The sequence below is a fragment of the Tinamus guttatus genome, unplaced genomic scaffold (genome assembly GCF_059628265.1).
Source record: "Tinamus guttatus ecotype Peru unplaced genomic scaffold, ASM5962826v1 Tinamus_guttatus_pri_ptg000171l, whole genome shotgun sequence".
Classification (NCBI taxonomy): domain Eukaryota; kingdom Metazoa; phylum Chordata; class Aves; order Tinamiformes; family Tinamidae; genus Tinamus; species Tinamus guttatus.
The window spans coordinates 5,421,912-5,445,426 of record NW_028288705.1 but is presented as its reverse complement, the minus strand read 5'-3'; the positions used below and the strand labels follow the sequence as shown (position 1 = coordinate 5,445,426).

The window sequence follows — 23,515 nt, the reverse complement described above, 5'->3', positions numbered from 1 at the left end:
TTACAAATGGCACCAGCGTGCAAAATTAATTAAAAATCAGTCCTAACAGGACAAGAAGGCATTAGCCAACATATAAAAGCAGCATTTCAATTCCCTGACATACAGCTTCACAGTAATGGTGACAAACTGTTGTTTTAAATGACCACAACTTCTCTGGGAATTCTAATAAATTCCAACAGTACTGTAATGATTACGGTTTATGTATATTTATATCTCTGTGGCCATTAGAATATTGCATTACCATTTCACATAGAGCTATAGTTCTTAATAATGCCTGGATATATGAAGCAAATGCGATATACTTTACAAAAGTTGCTAAACTGGCTTAACATCAGATCTTTTGATAAGATCTTCCATTTGCTTTTTTCCCAACATGTTTGAAATGAAGAAACCTAGAAATATTTAGCTGGTTCTTCACTTTGACTAAGCTAAGAAGTTTGTGGGGAAAAAAAATGGTATATTAAAAAAAAAACTTTAGTGTGTATATGTCATTAAAAGGTAAAATGATACACAGTGCAATCAACATGGACAGTGAGCAGAAGAACAGGGTGAACAGAGTGATCGTAACCACAGCCTGAGAGTACTGAGGCTCTGCTATTGCCACTGTTTCTACCCAAAACAACGTGACACCGATGTAGCTGGAAAGATGAAATCGCTCAGTCTCAGAGATGTTGCTGAGCTGCTGATAAATCAGCCCACACACAGACAGCACTTTTTTTTTTTTTTTTCCTGTTTAGTAAGAACAAGAAGCCGCAACCTAAAAATGACTTCTAGAAATACCTCTTTCATCCATCCCTGCTACGGGGGCTCCTTCCCCTAGCAAACCCGTGAAGCGTCAGGCCAGAGGCTGCGTCCAGACTTCCCATGCTCTCCTGAAAGGCACTGTGGGCTGTGTGAGCATGAGACAAGCATCGGCTGCGCTGTGCCTGGGGAACTTGGTTTTCCAGAGTGATGTGAGGGCCAAAGGGAGAGTTAACAGCTCATGAACCAGGTGCCTGGACGACTGGGCCTTCCCTGTGCGCCAGGCTGGACGTGCTGGGCCTGTCAGGGGCTCGCGCTGAGGCCTGGGCCCGCGCTTGCACGGGTCACCTGCGCGCAGCTCATCAGCACTTCCACAAACTTGCAAATAAGCATGTGACCCGCTGCCCTCCATCCAGCCAGACAATCTTCTGGCGGCCAGGAAAAATAAACCTCTTGCACTTAAACCCACCATTTTTTTTTACAGATTACAGATAGACACAAATGTATAATAAACACGTGCTTGTATCAAAGCAGCATGGATGCAAACCGCAGAGCAGGAGTTTAGCACTACAGCATTTAGGACAGGGAAGGGTTTATTTACCAGAAAGGTGAGAAGGGGCACCCTGAAAGCCTCAGGTTCTGTGCTCTCCGGCTCCCAAGACCTTTTCCACTGCCATATTCCCAGCAGTGCTCTCCCACGTGCCAACGGTTTTGGGGAGCGGAGTCAGGGAGACAGGGGAGGCCCTAAGGCTCCTGGCTGGGAGAGGGGTGTAAGACACGATCCTAAAAGAGGTAGGGGAACCTGGTAGTCAGCATGTGCTACAGGTGCTTAAATGCCTTCCTACAGAAAATGAAGCAAAATGTTCAACTGCAACGGGCATGTAAGAACCAAAAAGATGAAGAAGGAAGACAAGCCACTGCTAGACACCAGATTAAACTGCCAGGAAGGCTTTCAGTTATTCTTTTTTTTTTTTTTTTTTAATACTAAGTCGTGAGGTAGAGAAGAAGCTCCTTGAAAGCAATTACAGCACAGAAAGCTGAAGCTCATGAACCTGCATGCTCAGCAGGCATCAAGCTGAAAATAACCTCTTCCTTCAAAACCCCATTCACCCTCACCGGAATATCCCCTAGTTTTTATTAGCAGTTTCCAAAAGACCCAAAGGATCACGTTGCATGACACTGTCCCAGGCGCGTGGCTGTTTCCTGTGATGTTAAGAATTGCAAGGGCTGCTCAAATGACTGCTATGTGATTTGTTAAAATTATGCAAAAGGCAAAGAGCTTTCTCGCATGCAGTTGACATCTCGCTACCTTACTGACATGCATGAATTTTAACATGCAGTTGCTCTGATAAAGTGCATTAATATCACTAAGATGGCTGCCCTCTACAACTCTTCAAGACTTTTCTGTTACAGTGATCTTCTGATATATATATTGATATATATATATTATATATATATATATAAAGTCATTTTAAAAAAACTGAATTCAATGCAAAAAAAAAAAAAAAGTCCAGAAAGTATTGATTGTTCTGTGAACAAAATTTTCAAACCCCAAACCTCTTGGCTGCATATTTCGCATCAGCCTGCCTATCAGACAGCACAGGAGATGCTTGCCACAGAGTTAGATAGGGCGCAGAAGTTAGAAAGACTGAAACAAAAACACAAAAACAAAAAAGTTTTTGCAAGAACACTTTATATTTCATACATTTCTTTTGTCCTTTTTAACCCACTCCTAGTGGATTATTATATGTGCATATATATATCTGTATATGAATCTGTATACACACACACATTTTTTTTTTTTTCATTCACAGGAAGAAACATCTATAGCTGGGCCCGCTCACAAGCTCATGCCATGTCATCTGTTCTACATTAGGTGGACGTTTCTCCTTTCCGCTTTTTAGACTTCTGGCATTTTATACAAGGAGGCTATAGCCAACCCACATAGGCTTGGAGTTAGAAGAAAAAACGTATTTTCAATGCAACTGTTCACCATTCATAAAACATATCTGAGATACCCCAACCTTGCATGAACATTTATGTCCGTCTTGCAGAGCAAAGTAACTTTTAATAAAAACTGTGACTGTGCCCTTCCCACCCTGACCCCTGTATATGCAATATAGATATTTTGCAGAATTTAATGGAAGAATATGTAAAATCACAACACTAAATAAACAAAAAGAAGGACATCAACAGATGCAGCTAAACTATAACTTAAATATGTTCTTAAACTGAACTACAAGTCAGTTTAAGTAACTTAAACAATCTTCTAAAAATCATTACTTCTACTGAATAAAGCAGCCCAGTGTATATCAGTGTGCTGGCAGCAGTAGGGCTGTGCCTTTAGGGACCAGTCTAATGCTTTTATGGCCTTATCTCCATACCGTTTATGACCTCCTACCAGAACAAGATTACAGCACATTTACCTCCATGGCAGCATATGCCACTCTTTTGTTTCACAGTTTGTTAAAGGAAGACGGTAGCAAAACTTTTCTCCCAGAGTGAATGAGAAGGAAGATGCCACAAAACCTGAGGCTGTCAGACCTCTTTCAAGTCTATACTTCGCCTTTTGAATCTTTTCACAGATTTCCAGAAAACCCACACTGATCAACACATCGTAAAATTTGGCTGGCATCACTACAGATCTGAATCAGTGAAGCATTTAACACAAACCTTAAGGCTATCATTACTTAGCAAATTAAAGTATGTTTGTGAGTACTTTATTGGGCATTCCTATTTATTCTAAAATAGTAAAAACCCATGTACTGTAAAAGAATTTGGAAAACTTTTGCCAACATTTTATGATGTACCCTAAGTGTTTTTTTAAGAGCAGACCAAATCTCAGACCTACAGACAAGTGATTTTCCTAAGATGCCAATTTATAAGGATGGTGAATCATACACTTGAATATAAAAGTTCCATTTCTTCTTTCCATATTCTGGAATTTCTGATTATTCTGATTATATTATTTACATTATTATATTATTATTTATATATAAATTCTGTTTCCAGAAATTTCCAATTTCTATAAACAGCACAGCCTGTGTCTATTTAGACATATCTGGAATTCTTTATTTTATTTTATTTTTTGGTCAATAAAGATAGAAATTCATCTTCCCCATAGCAAAGTGGAATATTATTTCATTAATAGATATTGGCAAAACAACAATATGCAGACTGTTTGTTACACATATTTGTTACACAGTGTCTGTGAAAATATTAAAAGATAAAATATGCAAAAAGGAAAAATAGGAGCAGATAAAGTACCACCATAAACATAAAACTAATACTTCAATACATGCCTGAATGTAAGAAAAGGACTGAGTCACACATGTCTTTTTTTGTTCAAAACCCAGCTATCAAGCAATACATAGGAGATCAAAGGAGATCATTTTTGCTTCAGAACAGGAAAGAACATGAACACAAGAAAAAACACAGATCAGAGTAATTCACTATAACTTACATTGGACATTGCATTTTTTCAATCTGTCATATACTTGAATGTATATGCATACTCCAATGTTTGCAAGAAATAAGAATTAAATAAATGTCAAGCTTGGGAAAGGAATAAGATACATGGTCATAATTTCAGAAGAATGCATTTGGGGAGAAAGAGAAGAATTAATGAAGTTATATCAAGGAAAAAGAGAAAACAAACTAGTTATGCCTAAAGGGAATATTCTAAGGCACAAAAATAAAAAGTTGGATTCAAATGCTACAGAGATAAACTGAAGACTTCTCATTAAAGTCTACATGTGCAAGTGAAAATTATGGCCAAAGAGCATCAAAACTGAATGAGTGAATGAGTGGCAAGAGAGATAAATGCCAGACAGAACAAACATATCTGGAGTGCAGAGAATTAAATTCACCATGAAACCAAACTCTCTTCTGAAAGCCATAAGAACAGACTCCAAGAAAGGACGGCAGCTACATTTTGAAATGCAATCAGAAAAAGAAATCTTAAAATTCTTGGGCAAACGGCAAGGTATTTTATTAACACAAGAAACCAATATAACTATGTGTCATAGGTTCCTAAAGAGGAACATAAGATACTTTGAAGGGAAAAGAACTGAAGAAAAGAAATACCATGCAAGGACAGGTGGCAACCAGCAAATGACATTTTTTTAAGGATCCATTCTACAGACTTATGTAAAAAGGTGAAAGGTATGAGCCGTTTTTAGAAGGTTGATAGTTGAAAGTCTAAACGAGACATGAAAAGCTTAAAAAAACCCCTTAAATCTAGTAAGAAGTTATGAAGAACTTTATAATCACTAGAGATCATCTAGTCCAACCCAGAGCCCATGGCACAGGGTGGCATCCAGGCGGGTTTGGAAGATCTCCAGAGAAGGAGACTCCACAGCCTCTCCGGGCAGCCTGTTCCAGGGCTCTGTCACCCTCACTGGAAAGACGTTCTTCCTCACATGGAGGTGGAACTTCCCATGTTTCAATTTCTATCTATATAATCTACATCTTTGTATTTCCTGCTTGTTGTGTGTCATGTTTTCCTATAGCTATAGAAAAGGCCATTTCCTTTGGAAATGGAAACTCCCTTTGGAAAAATCTTTTCTTTCATTCCGTTAAACTTAAGACAATACTTGGACCATAGCTTACCTTCTCCTCCTAGAGAACATGTGAATAATACGGTTGTGGTAAGGTTAAAAGAGTTGTGTTAAAATACATGGATGTTCTTACGTTCTTCTGACTTCTCCACATGAAGGCTATTAGGACTGTTCCAGTAAGTTCTAAAAGTTTCTCAAACACAACAGAAGTATTTCTTATGCAATTTTCAACAGCACTGGTTCAGTTTGCATGCTGTTTCAAAATACATTTTTTTTAAAGAATTGCTTATAAAACTGTGACAGAAATATTAATATTTAGGAGGCATTAAAGATGTATTTTTTATATATTGCTCTGTCAACATATCATAGCCATGGCCTAGATAAAAAAAAAAAAGAAACCTGCAATAATCTCTAGTACATAATGGCAGTTGCATAAGGTGTGTAAATGAATTTGATACCTGAAACAAGGGGAGCGGGGAGGAGGACTCACACTTCCTGATAACCTACACAGTTTTTACCACAGGAACTAATCTCTCATTTATGAAACTCATCATTCTTGAATATAATGTATTTGTTTAGGTACCCATTCAACTGATTTAATTGGTACTGAAGTATGTTATTCCTCAGTTATTTGGGCTTCTGAACACTAGAGAGGAAAGAATTTCATAACCTGTTCTCTAAATATGTCTTCATTGGGACCCATAAGGATTGTCATGGCTGTGTCTTTGAGGAGCAGAATGAAATGGAGCCCTGGCTGTTTCTCAGCACAGAGATACAGCCTGTTTAAGGAGAATCCAATCACCAAGATCCATGTGAAGGCCAGCTGCTGCAGGTGCTGCTGCCATGCCATTAAGCAATGTAGAGCACGCTGAGTTATCTCCCAGGCCCTCATACGCCCACCAGGTTAGGCTGATACAGCCAGTTTGGACCCTTACTAGAAAACAGAGAACAGAAAGAAGAAACAAATCTCTTCTATTTTTTTCTCATTGATAGTTTTTAAATGATAATTTTATAGTGGGAAAAGGTACATACCTGGTTATCTTCATTCAAACCAAGTACCTAACAGCAAGAGAGCTAAGGGTCATTGCTCTCCTTTCCATTAACCAAGCATCGCACATGAGGATTTTCATTTTTTAGCCTCCATCAGTCCAACGCACCTGCTGGGTGCAGAGTGTGAAGCTGTATTTTAACCCTCCAGAACACTGAAGTGATGAGGGATGGCCTTTTATTCCTAACTGGCGGCGCTGTAACCAGGACTGGAATATGGATTTCCATTATTCTGCCAAGGATCTAGTTAGATTCATAAGCCTAACCACTAAATTTGCATTCCTGCAATAACTCGCATGGCACAAGCTGTGTATCCAATCTGCTTCATTTTTTCCCCTAGTACTTTTCTGAGAAGGCAGCAACATGAAACCCAGTTCACTACATCAGCTATATATGCAACCGCCTGTAGAAACCAGCTACCTAACTTTGTTTATGCGCCTAAGAAAACCAGGGTGCTCTTTTGATATAACAAATTTAACAAAATCCATCTGGATCTCAAGCTGTGCTCATCATTCCTGTACGTGATAAAATAGTTTGTCCGTCTCGGGGAATTTTGCTGACAGCTTACTGAAACCAGTTACTGCCTAATGCATAAATGAGACAGAACTTCTTTCATCCACATGTGTTTTCTCTTAGTATCTGGGTGGTTGAAAGATCATCACTGTAGCAAGTTTAGATGTATTGCTGTGATAATGGAATCCACTAGCAAAGTGAAGCATAAAAATATAATGTAACCATTGTTGTCATGTATCTCTACTGACAGATGTAAATAAGGCCACCAGCACTGTATTTTTTTTTTTACTAAATCTCAAAACAGCAACCAAGTTCTAACTAAATAGTGATGTACCTACCTCGCATTTACTCCCATAGTTAGTCATACAAGAATTTAGGAAATTTGAGGATGAAAAGAAATCAGAAATTGTTTCTAAAACCTCCACCTCCCTCAAGCTACCACTTAGTACTTACCACATTTTTTTCCAGTAATTATCCAAATCATTTTAAGGGGGATGATATTAGGGTACTAATTTATAAATAAATAAATAAGGCATACTCCTTACAGTGTAAATTTACTGGGCATTTATTAACTCCCTTATTCTTTCTCCATTTGATTTGACATGTAGCTGTTGTCCCTAGATTTGCATATAGGCCAATGATATTCTTTCATGTCCAGAATCTTGTTCCTTTCTTATCAGGATAAGTGTCGTGATTTGGCGCTTGGTTATGCACAGATTACACAGGTTTGAGAATACCTGGAAATGGGAATCACAGCACTTCCATCAGAACCACTCTCTTAAATCAGATTTAGTCGCTAACCTGGCATGTGCAAGGACAAAATCTGTCTTTGTCTTCTGTGGGGCCTGCATGTTTCCACATCTGTATCCTCAATTACGATCAGCACAAAACAAACAAGCAAACAAAAACCCCCACATACTTTGGCTTAAATGATTGCCTGTGTATCAGGACAGGCCATGGGTAAAATTTTCAAATCCAACACTGTAAGATTAAGCAAAACGACTTCCTCATTGCAACAATCTAACCTAAACTGATTATAATTACAGACACACTTTCCGAATTCCAAAGTACAAAATGAAACATGATCCTTACAGTTTTCAAAGAATAAAAAGTCTATAAAAGCATCCAGCCCTTCCTGTATATGTGCTTTGGTTTTGCTCACCCACATGTACCCATACAAACGCATTCAAAATGGCTATAGGACCTCAGAATGGCAGGCGCAGCACAGGGGAAGCTCACGATCCTTTCAATCAAATAAAGAGAAGCTGCATCTGAAGTGTGTTGCACTGCCCTCTACCACACGTGTGAGAAACAGTAACTTGTCACGATGCGTTTGAAAATTTACTTGAATCAGGATTGACGATTTTGTTATTCCTAACGAAGATGAAGGTGACATTTAGCTACCTGCTGCTCTGTCTGCTGTCCTGCTTTTGTCATTCTATGGAGATCATCGCTGTTCTTTCTCAAGCACCCACAAAAACTTTTCCTAAGTATTAAAGGACCACAGACCCAGTCAATGGAAAATAATCTCTATTACACATATTTGCCAAATACTTTTTTCAACATATATGCCATCACTAATTTGCTGATTTATGTTTTCTACATGCCAAATCTTTCTACAATATAAAATGTCTGAAAATAAAGCATTAAGAATTTTTTAAGTACACTTAGAACAGTAACAAGTTAATCAAGAAAGGGCAGAATATCTGTGCGATAAACTACAGTAATAGTCTTAAAGATTAATATTCAATACGAAAGGACATAATAGCTGTTTTCATCATCATTTTGGAAAAAATATGAAATGAAGCTGTGACACAGCTTAGCTTTTATCAAGACATTAAACTTCATTCAGTGAAAGAGGAAAGTTTAAGCACCAATACTAACTTAAATTTTGTCCAAAATATGTAAAATTCTCAGGTGTCCAATGGAGCAGCCACACATGCAGCCTTCTAGGCCATAAACACTGAGGGAGGAGCATAATTCTCACACAGACTTAACACTTCGGCACCCTGAGTCTGATTCTACTTAAATCAATATAGGTAGACTTCACATCATACATCACACGCCTTGTAAAATTCAAATGCTTATTTAATCTGTATATCACGTTGGCTCCTCCAGTATTTAATCCTGAGAGGAAAGCTGGCATGAAAGCAGTCATATCATATAATTAGAAATCAGTCTTGGAATCATATAGGCTACCTGCCCACATTTTAGATAGCAAAAAGTGGGCAAGATGAATCCCATCACCTGATTTTATGCATTTATTTCCTTGTCTTTCTTTCCTTTTCTTTCCTTCTTTCATTTGGAAGTTTTTATTTGCTTATTATCAGCCTAAAATTTAAGAAGTTGCTCAGGAACTCATTTTGAATTATTTTCCAAAATGTAATCATTTTATGGGGAAAAAATATATAATTAAATTACTACCACAAAAAGGAAAAGTTGCCAAGATCACTATAGACAGTCTGCATGAATTAATACTTAGATATACATGTGTATTTGTGGACAATAGGTTTTTCAAGTGTAGCAATTTTCTAAAAGAAAGGGACATGCCCTTGTATGCCAACTTCTCAATAATGAACCAATTAATGTTCTGTTTTATACCAGCATTTCGAAGTCCTGGATTTCCTTTTTCTGCAGAATATTAGAAGAATCTACAGCAGAAGATGGAAGTCTTTTATATATAAAGCTTTCAGAACCTGTCTTTACTTAGAAAGCCTTTACTGAAAAATAAATGGAAAATATATGGAAAAAAAAAATTGTATTCCTTAGAGCCAGTACAGAAGTTTATAGTGACCAAGAGATTCAACTGCTTGAGTAGCAAGAAACAAACAGCGGAATTCTTGCTTTCAGTTTAGAGATAGGGAATAAGAAAGATGCTATCACACTCAGTATAAAAAGAGCTGAAAAATTTTCAGCTGAAACATAGCCATTAAATTCAATCCAGGAATGAAACAGTCTGACATTAAAGTAGACGGCTGAAAGCATGCTAATGGAAGGAGAAATTTTCTTAAACTAGTCTTAGCTTTTGTATTTCTCTTAATGAAGGCATGAAAGCTGGGGTTGTGGACACAGAATGGTCACGTCTCCTCGTAATGAAGTATATTTAAACATAGCAAAAGAAAAGGTGAGAGAAAAGGCTTGAAGATCCACAAGGTTCCAAGGAATTACAAGGAAAAGAAAGCTTTACAAGAAAATTCATCCCCTCTTTGCCTACCATTCCTGAGCAGACAGAGGACTAATTTGCACTCGCTTCCAAATCATAAACAACTGCTTTGCTCCAAAGTTTTTTTGCCCAGATTTCCTTTCAACAGTGGTAATGTATACGGGAATATAGTACCTATTCCATGCGCTTTTATTAAATCATAAGCAAAAACATATATCCAGTGGTATTTATATGCAGCTGGCTAGCCCCTTATTCCATTGATGACAGCAGTAAACACTGACTGCTTGTAGACCTCCATTCAAACACTGTCATTTTGATGGAAATAATACTGAAAAAGAATCTATTTTTCTCAAGAGCGAGTTGTTATTTCCTTACACACAGTATTAAATATCCTTCAGCATGCAAAATTCAGCTTCAGAAAATGTTGAGAGTTCTCAAATTCTTCTAGGATCACCCCACAATTCCCCAGACCACATTCATAATAAACTATATGGAAGAGCATGCAAAGACATTAACATTCGGTAGCAGAGGAAAAAAAAACCCATCACATTGTAACTCCCAAAGCAAATGGAAGTATATCTTAATTATCTTATCAAATCCAGTAATTGCTACCAGCAACATTTTCATATAAATTTATTTTTACAACATTCCCAGTTTCAAGACAAAGATTTCTATTAGGTTAAAGTCTGAATAAGTTTTCTAAGCAGAAGGAATAAAATTATCATAAACATGACAGTGTAGTTTTAATATGAGTAGATTCAAGAACCAGAATATTGTTACTGTACTCTGATACTTTTATTCCATCCTACATCATTAACCTATCATATCCTAGAGACTCTACTATTCAGGAAGTATGCAAATATCTTTTAAACAAGCAAATAATATATCAAACAAGCATTAAACCAAATAGGACAATGCATAAAGCTCTTCGTTAAATCTTCATTTTCTGTGGTCTTGCACATGGATGGCCTTTGTTTTCCTTCCCTAATAAAGTATATGTTGCTAACACTCTTTCCACTGAGATATTTGTGTTTAAAAATGATTCTTTTGTCATGGCGAATAAGCAACCTTTGAAAAATATTTGTTCAGCTTCACTCTGAAAGCAATGTAATTCAGCAGTTAAGAATTCTGCTGACTTTTGTACTTCCCCAAACCGATTGCTTAAAAGAAACTAGATTAGGGCCATTTGTTCCCTCCTAAATATAAAAATCAAACAGAGGTAAGCACCTTAAAACAGAATGTGTTGTCATGAAAAGAGTTTATAACCCATAACACTAGTGATTCTGCCCTTTCCTCATCTATTTTGCTGATCATCTGAAATCACTCATTTGTATATGGAATTGGGTATGTGAGGAAGACATCAAAATAACCTGTGCACTAATTTGTGGGTGTCTAATTTGTTCTGATTATGCAAAAAACTGTTTTGTCCCTCAGATGAGTTTATTCCAGAGTACAGTATTTCTAACCAGCAACTCCTTTTTTTTTAGTATTCACCTTGCAAGGCGGATTTTCTACATCATTTCTACATCATTTGCAGAATGCAGATAAAACATCTAAGAGCATCTTAAAATTAGTACTCAAACTAAATTTATTTCTTGCTCACTTTAGTTTTACGTCCAAGAATTGCAAGTTTAAAAACAAGCAGACCCTTAAGACATACAATTTTACTACATATATTGCAAACAAAGTCTTAAAAAGTCTTTTATGTCTTTTGTAGGTAAGAGAATCTTTCTACCTGAAGTTATCTTTCTTGGACAACCAAGGAAAAGGATTTTTCACCTGAGAAAATTAACATTTTAACCTACCTGGACTGCATATCTTGGTGTGTTTTGGACTGGCTGATTTCAGCCGGAGGTGAAGGAACTTGCTGTTGTAGCTCCACCAAAGATTGGTAATATTGTTGCTGCTGATGCTGCTGCTGCTTGTAGCGAGACAAACTGAAAAACAGGCCTAAAATGGCTTTCAAATTTCCATTCCTTATTTCTATAAAAAAAATAGGACAGAGAAAAAGAAGTGAAATCACTGTGGTTTAGGCTTTCAGTTTGTATCAGTAAAACAGATATGTGCACATTTTATTACTATTATAACCTTTGGTTATTTATCTGCCTTTTTTTTTTTTTTTTTAGTAAACACCTGTTACATAACTTCATCATGACAAGTCACAAATCATTGACATAAAGATGCGTAAACCAAACCCTAAATAGTATACATGATCTGGAATGAATGCTCCTGCCTGGACACCATTCCAAGGCCCTTTAGAAGCTAAGGGGTGAGAGCAAGTGGTAATGTCTGAATTCATCCCTTTCACCACCTGCTTTGTATCCTTGATGTTTGGTCAAATTCTTGTAGATAATAGTCATTTCCGGGAAGATCTGGGAGAAGAGAAGGTAATGGTTTGGAGATGAGAGCACCTTATTCAGCAAGATTAGAAAATGGAAAATGCCAAGAAAAAATAAGACCCAACGCTTGCAAATAGATCTTTAATTTTCCAGTTACATGATTATTTATCTCTTTATTTCATGCTGCTAGTATGGGTTAATTAAGGCTTCAAAACTCTGGCTTACACACAGGGCTAAAACTATGAGAATGAAGCTGCGGTGATCCACAGTAGCTTCCTTATGTCTCTCATTCCTTTCCCTCTTAGTCTGTGTTTTGTTTGGTTTGGTTTGATTTGCTGGTTTGATTGTTTTGTTTGTTTTTCCCAGCCTGATATTAGGCTTTTTAAAAGACTAATGTTATTCTCTCCATATAAAGGATATGTGTCAAAAAGAAGCCTCGGAGGAGGGGAGGAAGCTTTAATAAAATTATCATTTTGATTCATTATCAAATTTCTTTGGCACTGAACTTCTTGTGAAAGGTTTTCATTAGGCCTACAGCTTTGTAACAACATGTGAACTGGCATGCAGCACTGCAGTCTTTCTCAAGCTGGCGGTGCCACTCGTCCTTTTTCATGCAATGCTTAAAACATAACTTATAAATGTGCACTGTCATATTCATGTGGCTCTAACATTTATTTTCTTCAAAAAGACACAGAAGAATTACTAGCACATACATGGACAGGGCAGCAAACAGCCTCTATACACTTGTTCTGTTATAAAAGAGCAAATGCAACACAGGATGCTGGGGTGTGCTGCAAAATGGAAATGTGCTTAGAAAGCCCATCCTGCTGCAGGATCTTGGATTCCCCATGAAACTACTGCTGATATGCAGAAAATCTTTCTCAGAATTAGAAAGCTTTTTGAAAAATGATTTGCAGCCACATTAGTTTCAAGGAATATCATCATCAAGGAATGAAGAAAATTCCTATTTAAAATTATCTTTAAAAATGCCCACACATAAATACCCTTTAGGCTGCTCTAGTTTCAAAACAGTTTTGTACCTGATATCAATTTATTCTTATCATTTTTACCATTTAATATTCAATAAGAAAGAAACGTTTGTTTTAAAAACTTACATCATTATTCAGTTTTTTAACTTAAAAATTCTCTGTTTTTTTCTTCAACTATACTTTTGTCTATTTTTAAAGGAGACTATGAGAATTTTCGAAATTACTTCTAAACATTTTCTTTCTTGCTTTTAACCCCTTAAGGTTGGAAGATTTCTCTCAAATGGAAAAAAAAATATAATATATACTAAACTTTTCAGGGAGAGAGAGGTAGGATTGTTTTTCTGTTCAGCAAATAGGATCTCCAATACAGATTCTGCAGTCAAAATTCAAAAATGATTTTTACTCTGGAGCTCCTTGCTCAAATTTCAAATAGGGTGGGAGACGTCTTAAATCTTTGTTACAATTATGTTTTCCTGTTCCAGAAATCCTTCTTCTCAGAAAGAATTGTAATGTTCAGGGTTGTGCATACTCAAAGTGGTATATTTATGGGAGCCTGTGTCAATCTACACTAAGATCACTCAAAAAGATTTTGAAGCATTTAGAGCAGATTCATGACAAACTGCAAAATAGTAAAACTAGGTTTAATTTTTTTTTTTGAATTTAAAGTCTGCCACTAGTGTGTTTTTGGTAAACCTCAATCTGAGGTTGAAGAATTTTTATGATTGACAAGAAACTAAAAAATCTTAAGAAACGAAAATTAATTTCATACTGTAACCTTGCACACCAAAGTGACAGCTTTTAAGATAAAAGCATTCATGACAAAAAAAGAGAGAAAATAAACAGAGAAAAAATAATGCATTATCTGTGTAATATGTAAACTGTGTGTTTTAGAAGGACTTCATTTTACTTCAAACATATTTGCAGTGCATAAAATCGAAAAGGATGTGCATTTTTGGCTTTGTCTTTCCAGAATGACTTTATTTAGGTAGCCTCATTTCTTTAATTAAAAAAAGGAACTGAGTAATATCAATGAATTACTTATTTTCTAAGAAATTTCATTTTAGCATAAAAAGCATAAACTTCAGTGCTAAACTTCAGTTTAGCATTTTAGCATAAACTTTCATTAGCATCACTCTATCAGAATTCACCCCATGAATTTCTGTGTGCTATAGCCAAATGTTGAAGTGATAAGGATACCAGAAATATAGTTAACATTCTTTGACTGGAAATATAGTTAATATTCTTTGACTGGAATGTGTAGACACCACCAAAAAAAAAAAAATACAGAGGTCAATATTTAGACTCAGAATTCACTACGAATTTTGCTATTTTTACCAGCAAAGTGAGGATTTTGCTTGTAACTTCCGAACACTACTTTCATCTTACATTCTCATTCACTTCTGTTACAGCCTTGGAAATGAAAATTTGACATCTTCTCAAGAAAAGCTAGAAACATCTTACGAATGCTTCAAAGTAGAGAACACTCATCAAGCAAAACAAATTTATTTTGTTAAAAGCTTTCCAAAATTACAGAAAGACTAAATAACTAATTAAAAATTCTACGAAATAAATCACTTCTTAGAATTATGTTTTTCCAGATTTTTAGAACTTTTACAAGTTATTCTTTGCATTTCACACTATGTTCAATTATTGCAGTTAGCAGTATCTGCATTTAATGCTACTCAGTCAAGTATATAACCCTTAAATATTATTTTCCAAAGTGAAAGTAAGTTATGAATAAAGGAATATATTTCAAAATGCACCCAGCTTTTTCTGATAATCTTTTTTTTTTTTCCTGATAATGTTTCTCTTACCTTCTGCAGAAAGACCTTGGACATTTACGCCTCTGGCTGCCAGAAAGCTAAGGCAGACATCAACATTCTCAATCTGCAATATGAACAGAAATAACAAGCGCTATAAGACTATTTTACAAAATGTACCAAAGTGGAAATCCAAGGGAAAAAAAAAAAAAACAGGAATGAATACTTTACATTCATCACATACTACAGCTCTTTACCCAAGTTTAGCAAGAATGATTACTGCTAATTGGGGAATTGCTATAAAGCTTTCATTGTCCGCTTTGGTGCTCAAAAACAATTCATAAAGGCCTGATCCAGAATGGCACGCTGGCAAATCAGCTACCCACCTACTTAACATAAAACATAAAACTGGATTTTGTACGCCACAAGTAAGCAGCAATGAAAGCACCCATAGAGGATTAGCCACCAAGGGCAAGGCTGGAGATGTGGGAGCCACAGCTCGCCGCAGGATGCAAGCAAAGGCTTCCAAGAAATGTGCCAGCAAAAGGAATTCCTTCGGATGCGGTGGGATACAGTGAAGATGATGCCACCACAATGGTTTCTTTCCTGTTTTTCTTTTCCATCGCATATTTTATTTTAACTTCATGATGCACTAGATAATTTCAACTTCATGATAGGCTTCCCTGAGAAGTGCTTGCTTAGTAAAGGTCATAGTGCTGACCTTGTGCCTTCGGCTTAGAAGAACTTTATTGTTACCACCACCAGCTTCTGAGAGAAGGAGAAAATGTCACCTAGAACCAGACCTATAACGGGGTAAAACTTCTTCCCGTCAAATGAGTAATCACAGAATTAATCTAACACCTTTAACTAATTTAACACCTGACCACCTAGCAGAACATTCTAACATTTCTTTTCGAGCCCCCATCCTCAACTGGTTCCTTCACCCCCGAGGATCTAGGAAGCATTATAAATGTAAAATACCTCTAGTAACAACTTTCTATGTCTTAACACATTCCTATCAAAACAGAATAATGATGTGTCATATGTCAAGGGCCTTCAACAAACTTTAATTTAAACTTGATTTTTCAGGTTGCAGGATCTTTTAAAGCAATTAGGACAACACAAATAAAACAGAATGTTTACCATAATACTTAAAATACCTCCTTCCATTGAAGAATTTTTTTTTAAAGGGAATATTCAGTGCTAAAAACAAGCCTGCAGCAGATTAAGTGCATGCAGCTAATTTTATTTGAATGTTCACACATTTTACAACACTGTTTCTGTACTTCTCGATCCTTAAAACGCATTGGGGTAACGTTCATCCCTTGATTAAAAGCTGCTCAATCCTCCACAATATCTTTCCTAACCCAGCATACCGCTTTTTTTCATGTGAGGAAAATACTTTTTTACATAAAAAAGGAGGAGGAGAAGATGACCTTTCATTTACTAGTGTCATCTTTCTAAGCTTGCAATTCTGCCCTTATTTGCAGCAAATAATACTAGCTAAAAGCAGTAGAAAATTATCTTTGCCTTAAAGCCAACACAGACTCTCTTGATGGGCAAGTAATATTTCTAAATTTATGAGCATCTGCAAAATTTTAAATAGCTGTTCTTGAAGGAAAATTTACACTCCTTTGCATTAGGAAAGATAGCTGAGAAAAAGTCTTCTCACGTGCTAAGACTGAACTGTTTTCAAGAACATGGCAGCGGAATGATAAGTAATCTCTCTTCAAAGTCAATTAAAAAATTAAAAAAATGTAACTCTGCAGCTAATCTGGGTTTTACCTCACAGTGCTCATAGCCCACTGTGGAAGTGGTCAGCGCAGCTCTGGTGTTCAAGGCAGCCCTCTGCAAACCGACGGGATGACTCCCAGCCCGGCCTCGCACATGGGCCCCAGGGCCTGGGAGATGCTGGGCACGGCCATGGGGTCTCCAGCTGCACTGAGTAATGCGAGAGGAGAGAGCTCGTCTGCCCAACGCAGAGGGAGAACATCTGCCCAATGCACAGGCAAAATGGCTGCCCAACGCAGAAGGAAAATGGCTGCCCAACGCCGAGGGAAAATGGCTGCCCAACGCCGAGGGAGAATGGCTGCCCAAGGCAGAGGAAGAACATCTGCCCAATGCAGAGGCCTTCGGAACCTCCTCCCAAGCACTAGAAACCGGGATGAGAGCAAACGAACGGTCTTGTCCCGAGCAGTTCAGCAGAAACGGCGATTTGTTTGGACATAAGCTGTAAAACGGAGTGTCGTCCCCAATTTCCCATCAACCTCAGCAAAAGTATTTAAATGTCTACCCTGTTATACCTGCAAGACTGAATATTATTGAATAATGAGCCTAATGCAGAAAACTTAATATACACTGGGGGTGAAAGAAATCCTATAGAAAAGACACCTGGTTACTTTTTGTGTCTGTTTTTACCGCATGTCTTTCAAGTTCCATTTCATGAAGCTGTGACAGTGAAAACTTCCCATGACAGTGAAGATTCAGCAGAAGTTGAGCAATTCTGTTTTGCTTCCTAACTCATGGAAAGCATAGAAGCTCTAGTCCCCAAACCATTCCTGTTGGCCAAGGTGCACAAAGCAAAAGCAGAGGCCTCTCTCCCACAGCAGGCTGTGGGAGCAGTATTCACCTTCTCAGAAAGCCTTGGTTTGACTTGTGAGTTGAACAAGTTGGTATGACAACTTGTGGCTGCATCATACATAGAAAATATCAGAATATAAGAATATAACTCTTACAGTAAAAGTTCTTTGGTAAGAGCTGTAATTATTATACAACTCTTCAGAGCTGTTAGAATATTGAGTCTTGAACTAATATATTTTGGGGGTTATTTTCACTTTCTTTCCTTTTCAGTCTTGAAAAAGAAAACTTTAAAGTTGTCCCATTTTGAAACTCTCAGTGCGCGTATAAACATTGCTTTAATTATCTACTTCTTGCCTTGGCAAACCACAGTTATTCTTTGAACTCAAACGCTAACAGCCCCAAACACTTTTTATTCAAACTTACAAACAGATGAGAGTAATTTGCAATTACAAAAGTTCTGAGAGATTGCAAGCAGCTTCCACTCCTCAACACTGCTCCAATCAAGAGTGCTAGGAATCTCTGAACTCCATGTTTATTTAAGTAGTTAGCGATGGGGTTATTAGAGACTGGGATAAACTTTTCCTAGTGCCAACACTGCTTATGCAGAACTCTACCTGCTTATGAACCAGTGACCGAAAGTTTTGCACTGCAGTACTGCATATAAACCTAGGACAAATTTCCTAACTCCCTTACTCTTGCAAATCTAAAGTGCATTTTCCTTTCCAAAAGCTGATGGTCCTCATTAACATGAATGACACTATCAAAATTACATAGCGTTGTAGCAGAAAACATAGCTCATTCCAGCATAGAGTGCAAGATAGGCAGAGTGGTTCCAAATGTTAAGTATCAAGACATACAAAGTGACTCAAAGTTGCCAATTTGCTTGTAAATGTTTCCAGGATCAGACTGTGGCTGAGCAGATCTCCATGACAGTCAATAAAAAAAAAATTGCTGCAAATCACATATTTTATATTAAAGGATCAAAGAGTAGAAGAACATTGCAGTGTTTCGAATTATTGTGTTTTGAATTAAAAATTCTAAAACCTAAAAACAGCAAGCCTTCATTACCACATAGATACTTATTTGATTAACCATGCTGAAAACAAATCATACACTACATGAGACTCCTTTTTCAGGGGTAACAGAAAGTAAATCTGAAGAGATATTCAAGAATAATTTGTATAATTCTGAAATGTGGCGCCGACATCATGGGTGCAGACAAACACGGGTAAGAGTATGATACTGTATGAATTCAGATTTGAGAGGCTCACCAGGTAAATAACATCTAAATGATGCTTATTAATCGAGCCAGCACAGTCAGACCTACAAAATGTTAAGCTGTTCTGTAAATCAAATCCTTTTAATATTGTTTAGAATCATAGCATTACACAAAGCGCATCTGAATTACTTGCACTATAAGTAGTATGGGCCCCAAGATATTGTAACATCCATATTTTAGGGGCTTACTGTTCAAAAGTGATGCACAGATAAAGAGGAATATCACAATCCTGCTACTATTAACAGATTACATGACATACAAAAGAGATCCACATTGCAACTCTGCTGTAACATATTTCATGCTATAGTTGTGGGTAATCTGCTTTTCACTGGAAGCTACTTGGAATTTTACTGACAAATAAATCACTAAACCAGACTGCGAGACTTGCGTGTAGATAAACAGTAGTGCTTAATACCCAGCAGTTAGCAGACTTACGGGAACAGCTCATTTGTGGGATTGTACTCAGCAGTGACTCACCATATAGAATATGTCTGCTTATTACCATTATTTTTGTCATAACTAAGATTAGCTTTCATCTCTTTTGTCTGGCAGACAACACTTTCTTTACTTCCAAACATAAATTCAATTGTAGGGTTCTCAGAAGACAAGCAATGATGACTAATGCAGCATTATGTTTTTCTGTATTTGTATGAAGCTCGGGAAAATATGTTTGACTAATACTCTCTCTTGTAAAGTTTACGACTCTATAGTTTACCAGAGCACATCGATATATATATATGAGTTGGCTGTGATTGAATTGCCTAATTCAAGCTGGCTTCCTCATCCTGAAGAATGAAACACCTTTTAACTACAATATCTTATAATTACATAGTCTTTCAACATATTTGTTCCTGATTTATCCTTGGTTGTCTTGGTGGCAGAAGGAAAAGGGTAACTTCTGTTAGCGCTTCACTCACTCCCATCTTCTATAGCTCTGTGTGTGTTTTGACACCCTGATTCACAGCACAGAGTCCCAGCTAGGGCTTGCAAAGGTTTTGCTCTGTAGAATCTCTACTAATGGTGCTGATGGCCCATTAGGGGCACTCACAGAAACACACAATCATGCAAACCCAGAAAGACACACATTCAGTCACCTCCCAGAGCAGAGAAACTCCATAAAACTGTTCAATATTTGTTGCTTTCTTTTCCATACCAGATTAATTATCAGTCCTTTGAGATTAATAGCATGAGATAGATACTCTCTGTCACAGCAACTGTATTTCAGATGCACTTTACTAGCAAGGCTTCTTCTTAAACTTCCCAAGGGTATTAATCTGAGTTCAGAAAGTCATGCTTGTCTCCTTTATTTCTGTGGATCAGCTTCACTAATAAAAACTGGAGAGGTCAATGGATTTAATGAATACAAAATTAGGAAATAATTTACTCAAGTTCTGTAGCACTCTGCAACCAAAATCAAAGGAAAAAGCAATTTAGACCTTACAGGTAGCATACAAGACTCTAAATATTCATATATTTATATACCTATTCCACATAGAAAGGAGACAGTGCTTATTACAAGCAGTTTAACCTAAAGCCTATGAAAAATGAAAGGGCAGATTTGCCTGTCTGACTTTCACATGCACAGAGCATGGAAGGACATGTCAGGCTTTGGGTGCCGGCTGTTTTCTGAGCAGCAGGAGAAATGTCAGTGTTTGCTCCTAACTGCAGACTGCAAAAGGGACAGAGTTTCAAGTGACCGAGAGGCCTTTACGTGAGCAGAAAGCATCTTTGGAGCACATCTTGGAGTCTGGTATAAAATGAATCCGTCCACGTAGACACAGTCATAGTTTGTGCTCTGGAAGAAACTAGAAAATATTTCAGCACGGAGATGGCCTAAATTTTGAACCTCCCTCGTGTAATAGAGACTAGTACAAGACTTGGTCATGCACACTCTCATATACACATTCATTCTTACAAATATGCTACTTAAAACATGCATATTTTTTGGCCAAACTTATAAACTTGCACCTAAAGCTGTTCTTCCAGACTGGAAAGGACTGTTCTACTCTGCTTTCTGCTCTCAGCTGACTCATATATTGCACACATCTGTGACTTCTTGACAACTCACTTGTGGTGTGGGAAACACCCAGATTTTTCATTTGCTTTTTAACTTGGTTCCTTCTGGGTTTTTTGTTTTGTTTTGCTTTTTGTTTTGTTGTGCTCTATTTTTTTCCCCAGCTGGTTTCACTAGTTCATATTCCTGTTTTGCCTCTCCTTTAAGCACAGGGCTAGAAAACTACAGGATAGAGAAAATATTGGCAATTCTGCACTGACATATGTTTTCAGTCCCAGTTTTATCACTCAACTTGCTTAACAAAGCCAGACTTGATAAACCAGGCAGGTGGACATTCAACTTCTGCGCTATCTATCTATAAAATAAGCAAAAACTATATTGTGATTTTATATCGCTTAAGTATTAGCTAAAGATTAAGACGGGATCTGATCAATATGTATAAATACCTGAGGGGAGAATATAGGGAGGATGGGGCCAAACTCTTCTTGGTGGTGGCCAGTGACAGGACGAGGGGCAATGGGTACAAATTGAAACACAGGAAGTTCCACCTCCATGTGAGGAAGAACTTCTTTCCCGTGAGGGTGACAGAGCCCTGGAACAGGCTGCCCAGAGAGGCTGTGGAGTCTCCTTCTCTGGAGATCTTCCAAACCCGCCTGGATGCCACCCTGTGCCACGTTCTCTGGGTGTCCCTGCTGGAGCAAGGAGGGTTGGACTAGATGATCTCTAGAGGCCTCTTCCAACCTCAACCACTTTGGGATTCTGTGAAGTATTGGGCCCAAATGCGCCCCTCTAAGAGAGCTGGTTTGCTCAACAGTAGTTCTACTAAAGCCAACAGCATCATTTGAGGTTAAAGCTGGCATAACAATGCATTACTTCTTAGCCCAATGTCTATCTCCATTGGCCCATAGGTTCCTCAAATGCCACAATTTCAGCCCTGTTTTGGGTCTAGATGATTCTTAAATGATCACTGAAATAATATCCAGCACTGATTATTCACTGATCACTGTTACTGATTCGTAACATCAGCACAGATGTTCAGCACATTTGAGGGTTCTGCTCATGTCTTTACAAATGGCAAAGAGTAATGCAACTAAAACGTAAGAAAAGTCCCTAATACCTTTACATCACATGTATTTTGTGGCCAAAAATGTACTTAATTCATAAAAGGTAAGAAAGTATGATTTACTGTAACATATAATGAGATTTATTTCAATTATTTTAAAGTACTTACCTGTAACCTAGTTAATTATAATACTAGAAACACTTTTCATGCCATTTGAGTCGGTGTTGTGGATGACTTACCTGTTTTCTCATTAAATTTTATTTGCAAAATATCTAAACTATGCCAATTTTGTAGGATTTATCACTGAATTTCTATACATCATTTCCAACAGGTGTTTCCTAGGATTCCTAGGGATCGTAGGAAAGGATCCTAGGAGGCAGGATTCCTGCTGCAGCGAACATTTTGCTTCAAATTTGTCTCTACTACAGATAGTAAGCCAGGGTAAGGTAAAAGCAAAAATCTGTGCTTTATTTTAGAAGTATCTAGCTGAGCTGAAACAAGCAGAGTGGTTTCCTTTGACATTGCACAGATTAAACCAGTTCAAAGCACATGAAAGATCTGAAAGCGAGCCATCTGCTTCCTTTGCTCTTGCATACTGAGTGTGCATTATGCTTATTAACAGCTGTGTGTGTTAATACCTTCACACCAAAAGCTCTTGACTCTTGAGCAAGAGTGTTTGAAAATCTCACACTTCCAGCAAGATTGCTGTAAAGAAATGCTATATAGTTTTATTGCTATAAATAACACCATTATTTTTACTACTACTACTACACTACTACTACTATTTAATAACTATTTAATAAATAAATTTAATGACTACTATTTGACAAGGGGTACCATGAAGAGCAGAGAAGAGGCCTAAATATTTCCAAATCCTCAAAGGAAATGCAATGGGAAGAAATGTGTTCTAGAGTGATCCTCTTTAGTTCCACACCGGTAATGTTTGTGCAAGATGCCAGCACGGTAGGCAGAACATTGCACGAAGAGTACTGAGACTGGGTGAAATTCACCATACACCTTCAGTTATTCTCAGTTTATCTTAGGAAAGGGAAGAAATGGAAAATCTCAATCTTGAAGAAGTGGAAAATCTAGAGATAAACAAGTTCACCAGTAAAATTTGGAAAAAAAAAACAGAAAGAGTAGACTTAAACTCATTACTATTTCTGTTTATTGCAGAACTGCTTACTGCGGTGCATTTTTGCAAGTGTACTGGAAGACAACAAGAAGTTTCGGTGGGTGGTGAAAATTTGAAAACCCACCCTGATAAAACAGGTGTTACTAGTCCTGCTGGGAGAGATTAAATGTGTTCTGCTGCCTTGCTGTTACACGTGGCCTGTTACCTCATCCAGATACAAGGGACATTCCATTATTCTGTGGAAATTATAATATTTCTCTGAGTGTTAAAGCAGAATCCACTGACACTCACGCATGCTTGATTTAACTATTTTCTAATAAACTCCTCATTATG

The 23,515-nt window shown here is 37.3% G+C and overlaps 1 protein-coding gene across 1 annotated transcript in view; it reads right to left on the bottom strand.

The window, feature by feature from the left end:
- NAV3 (neuron navigator 3) overlaps positions 1 to 23,515 on the bottom strand; it is a 246,980-nt gene that overhangs the window by 136,293 nt on the left and 87,172 nt on the right. The window contains exons 4-5 of the mRNA XM_088522981.1: positions 15,166 to 15,238; positions 11,829 to 12,006 (exon numbers count right to left, since the gene is read on the bottom strand). Coding sequence (XP_088379107.1) covers positions 11,829 to 12,006; positions 15,166 to 15,238 — 251 coding nt within the window. The remainder of the gene's footprint in view (positions 1 to 11,828; positions 12,007 to 15,165; positions 15,239 to 23,515) is intronic.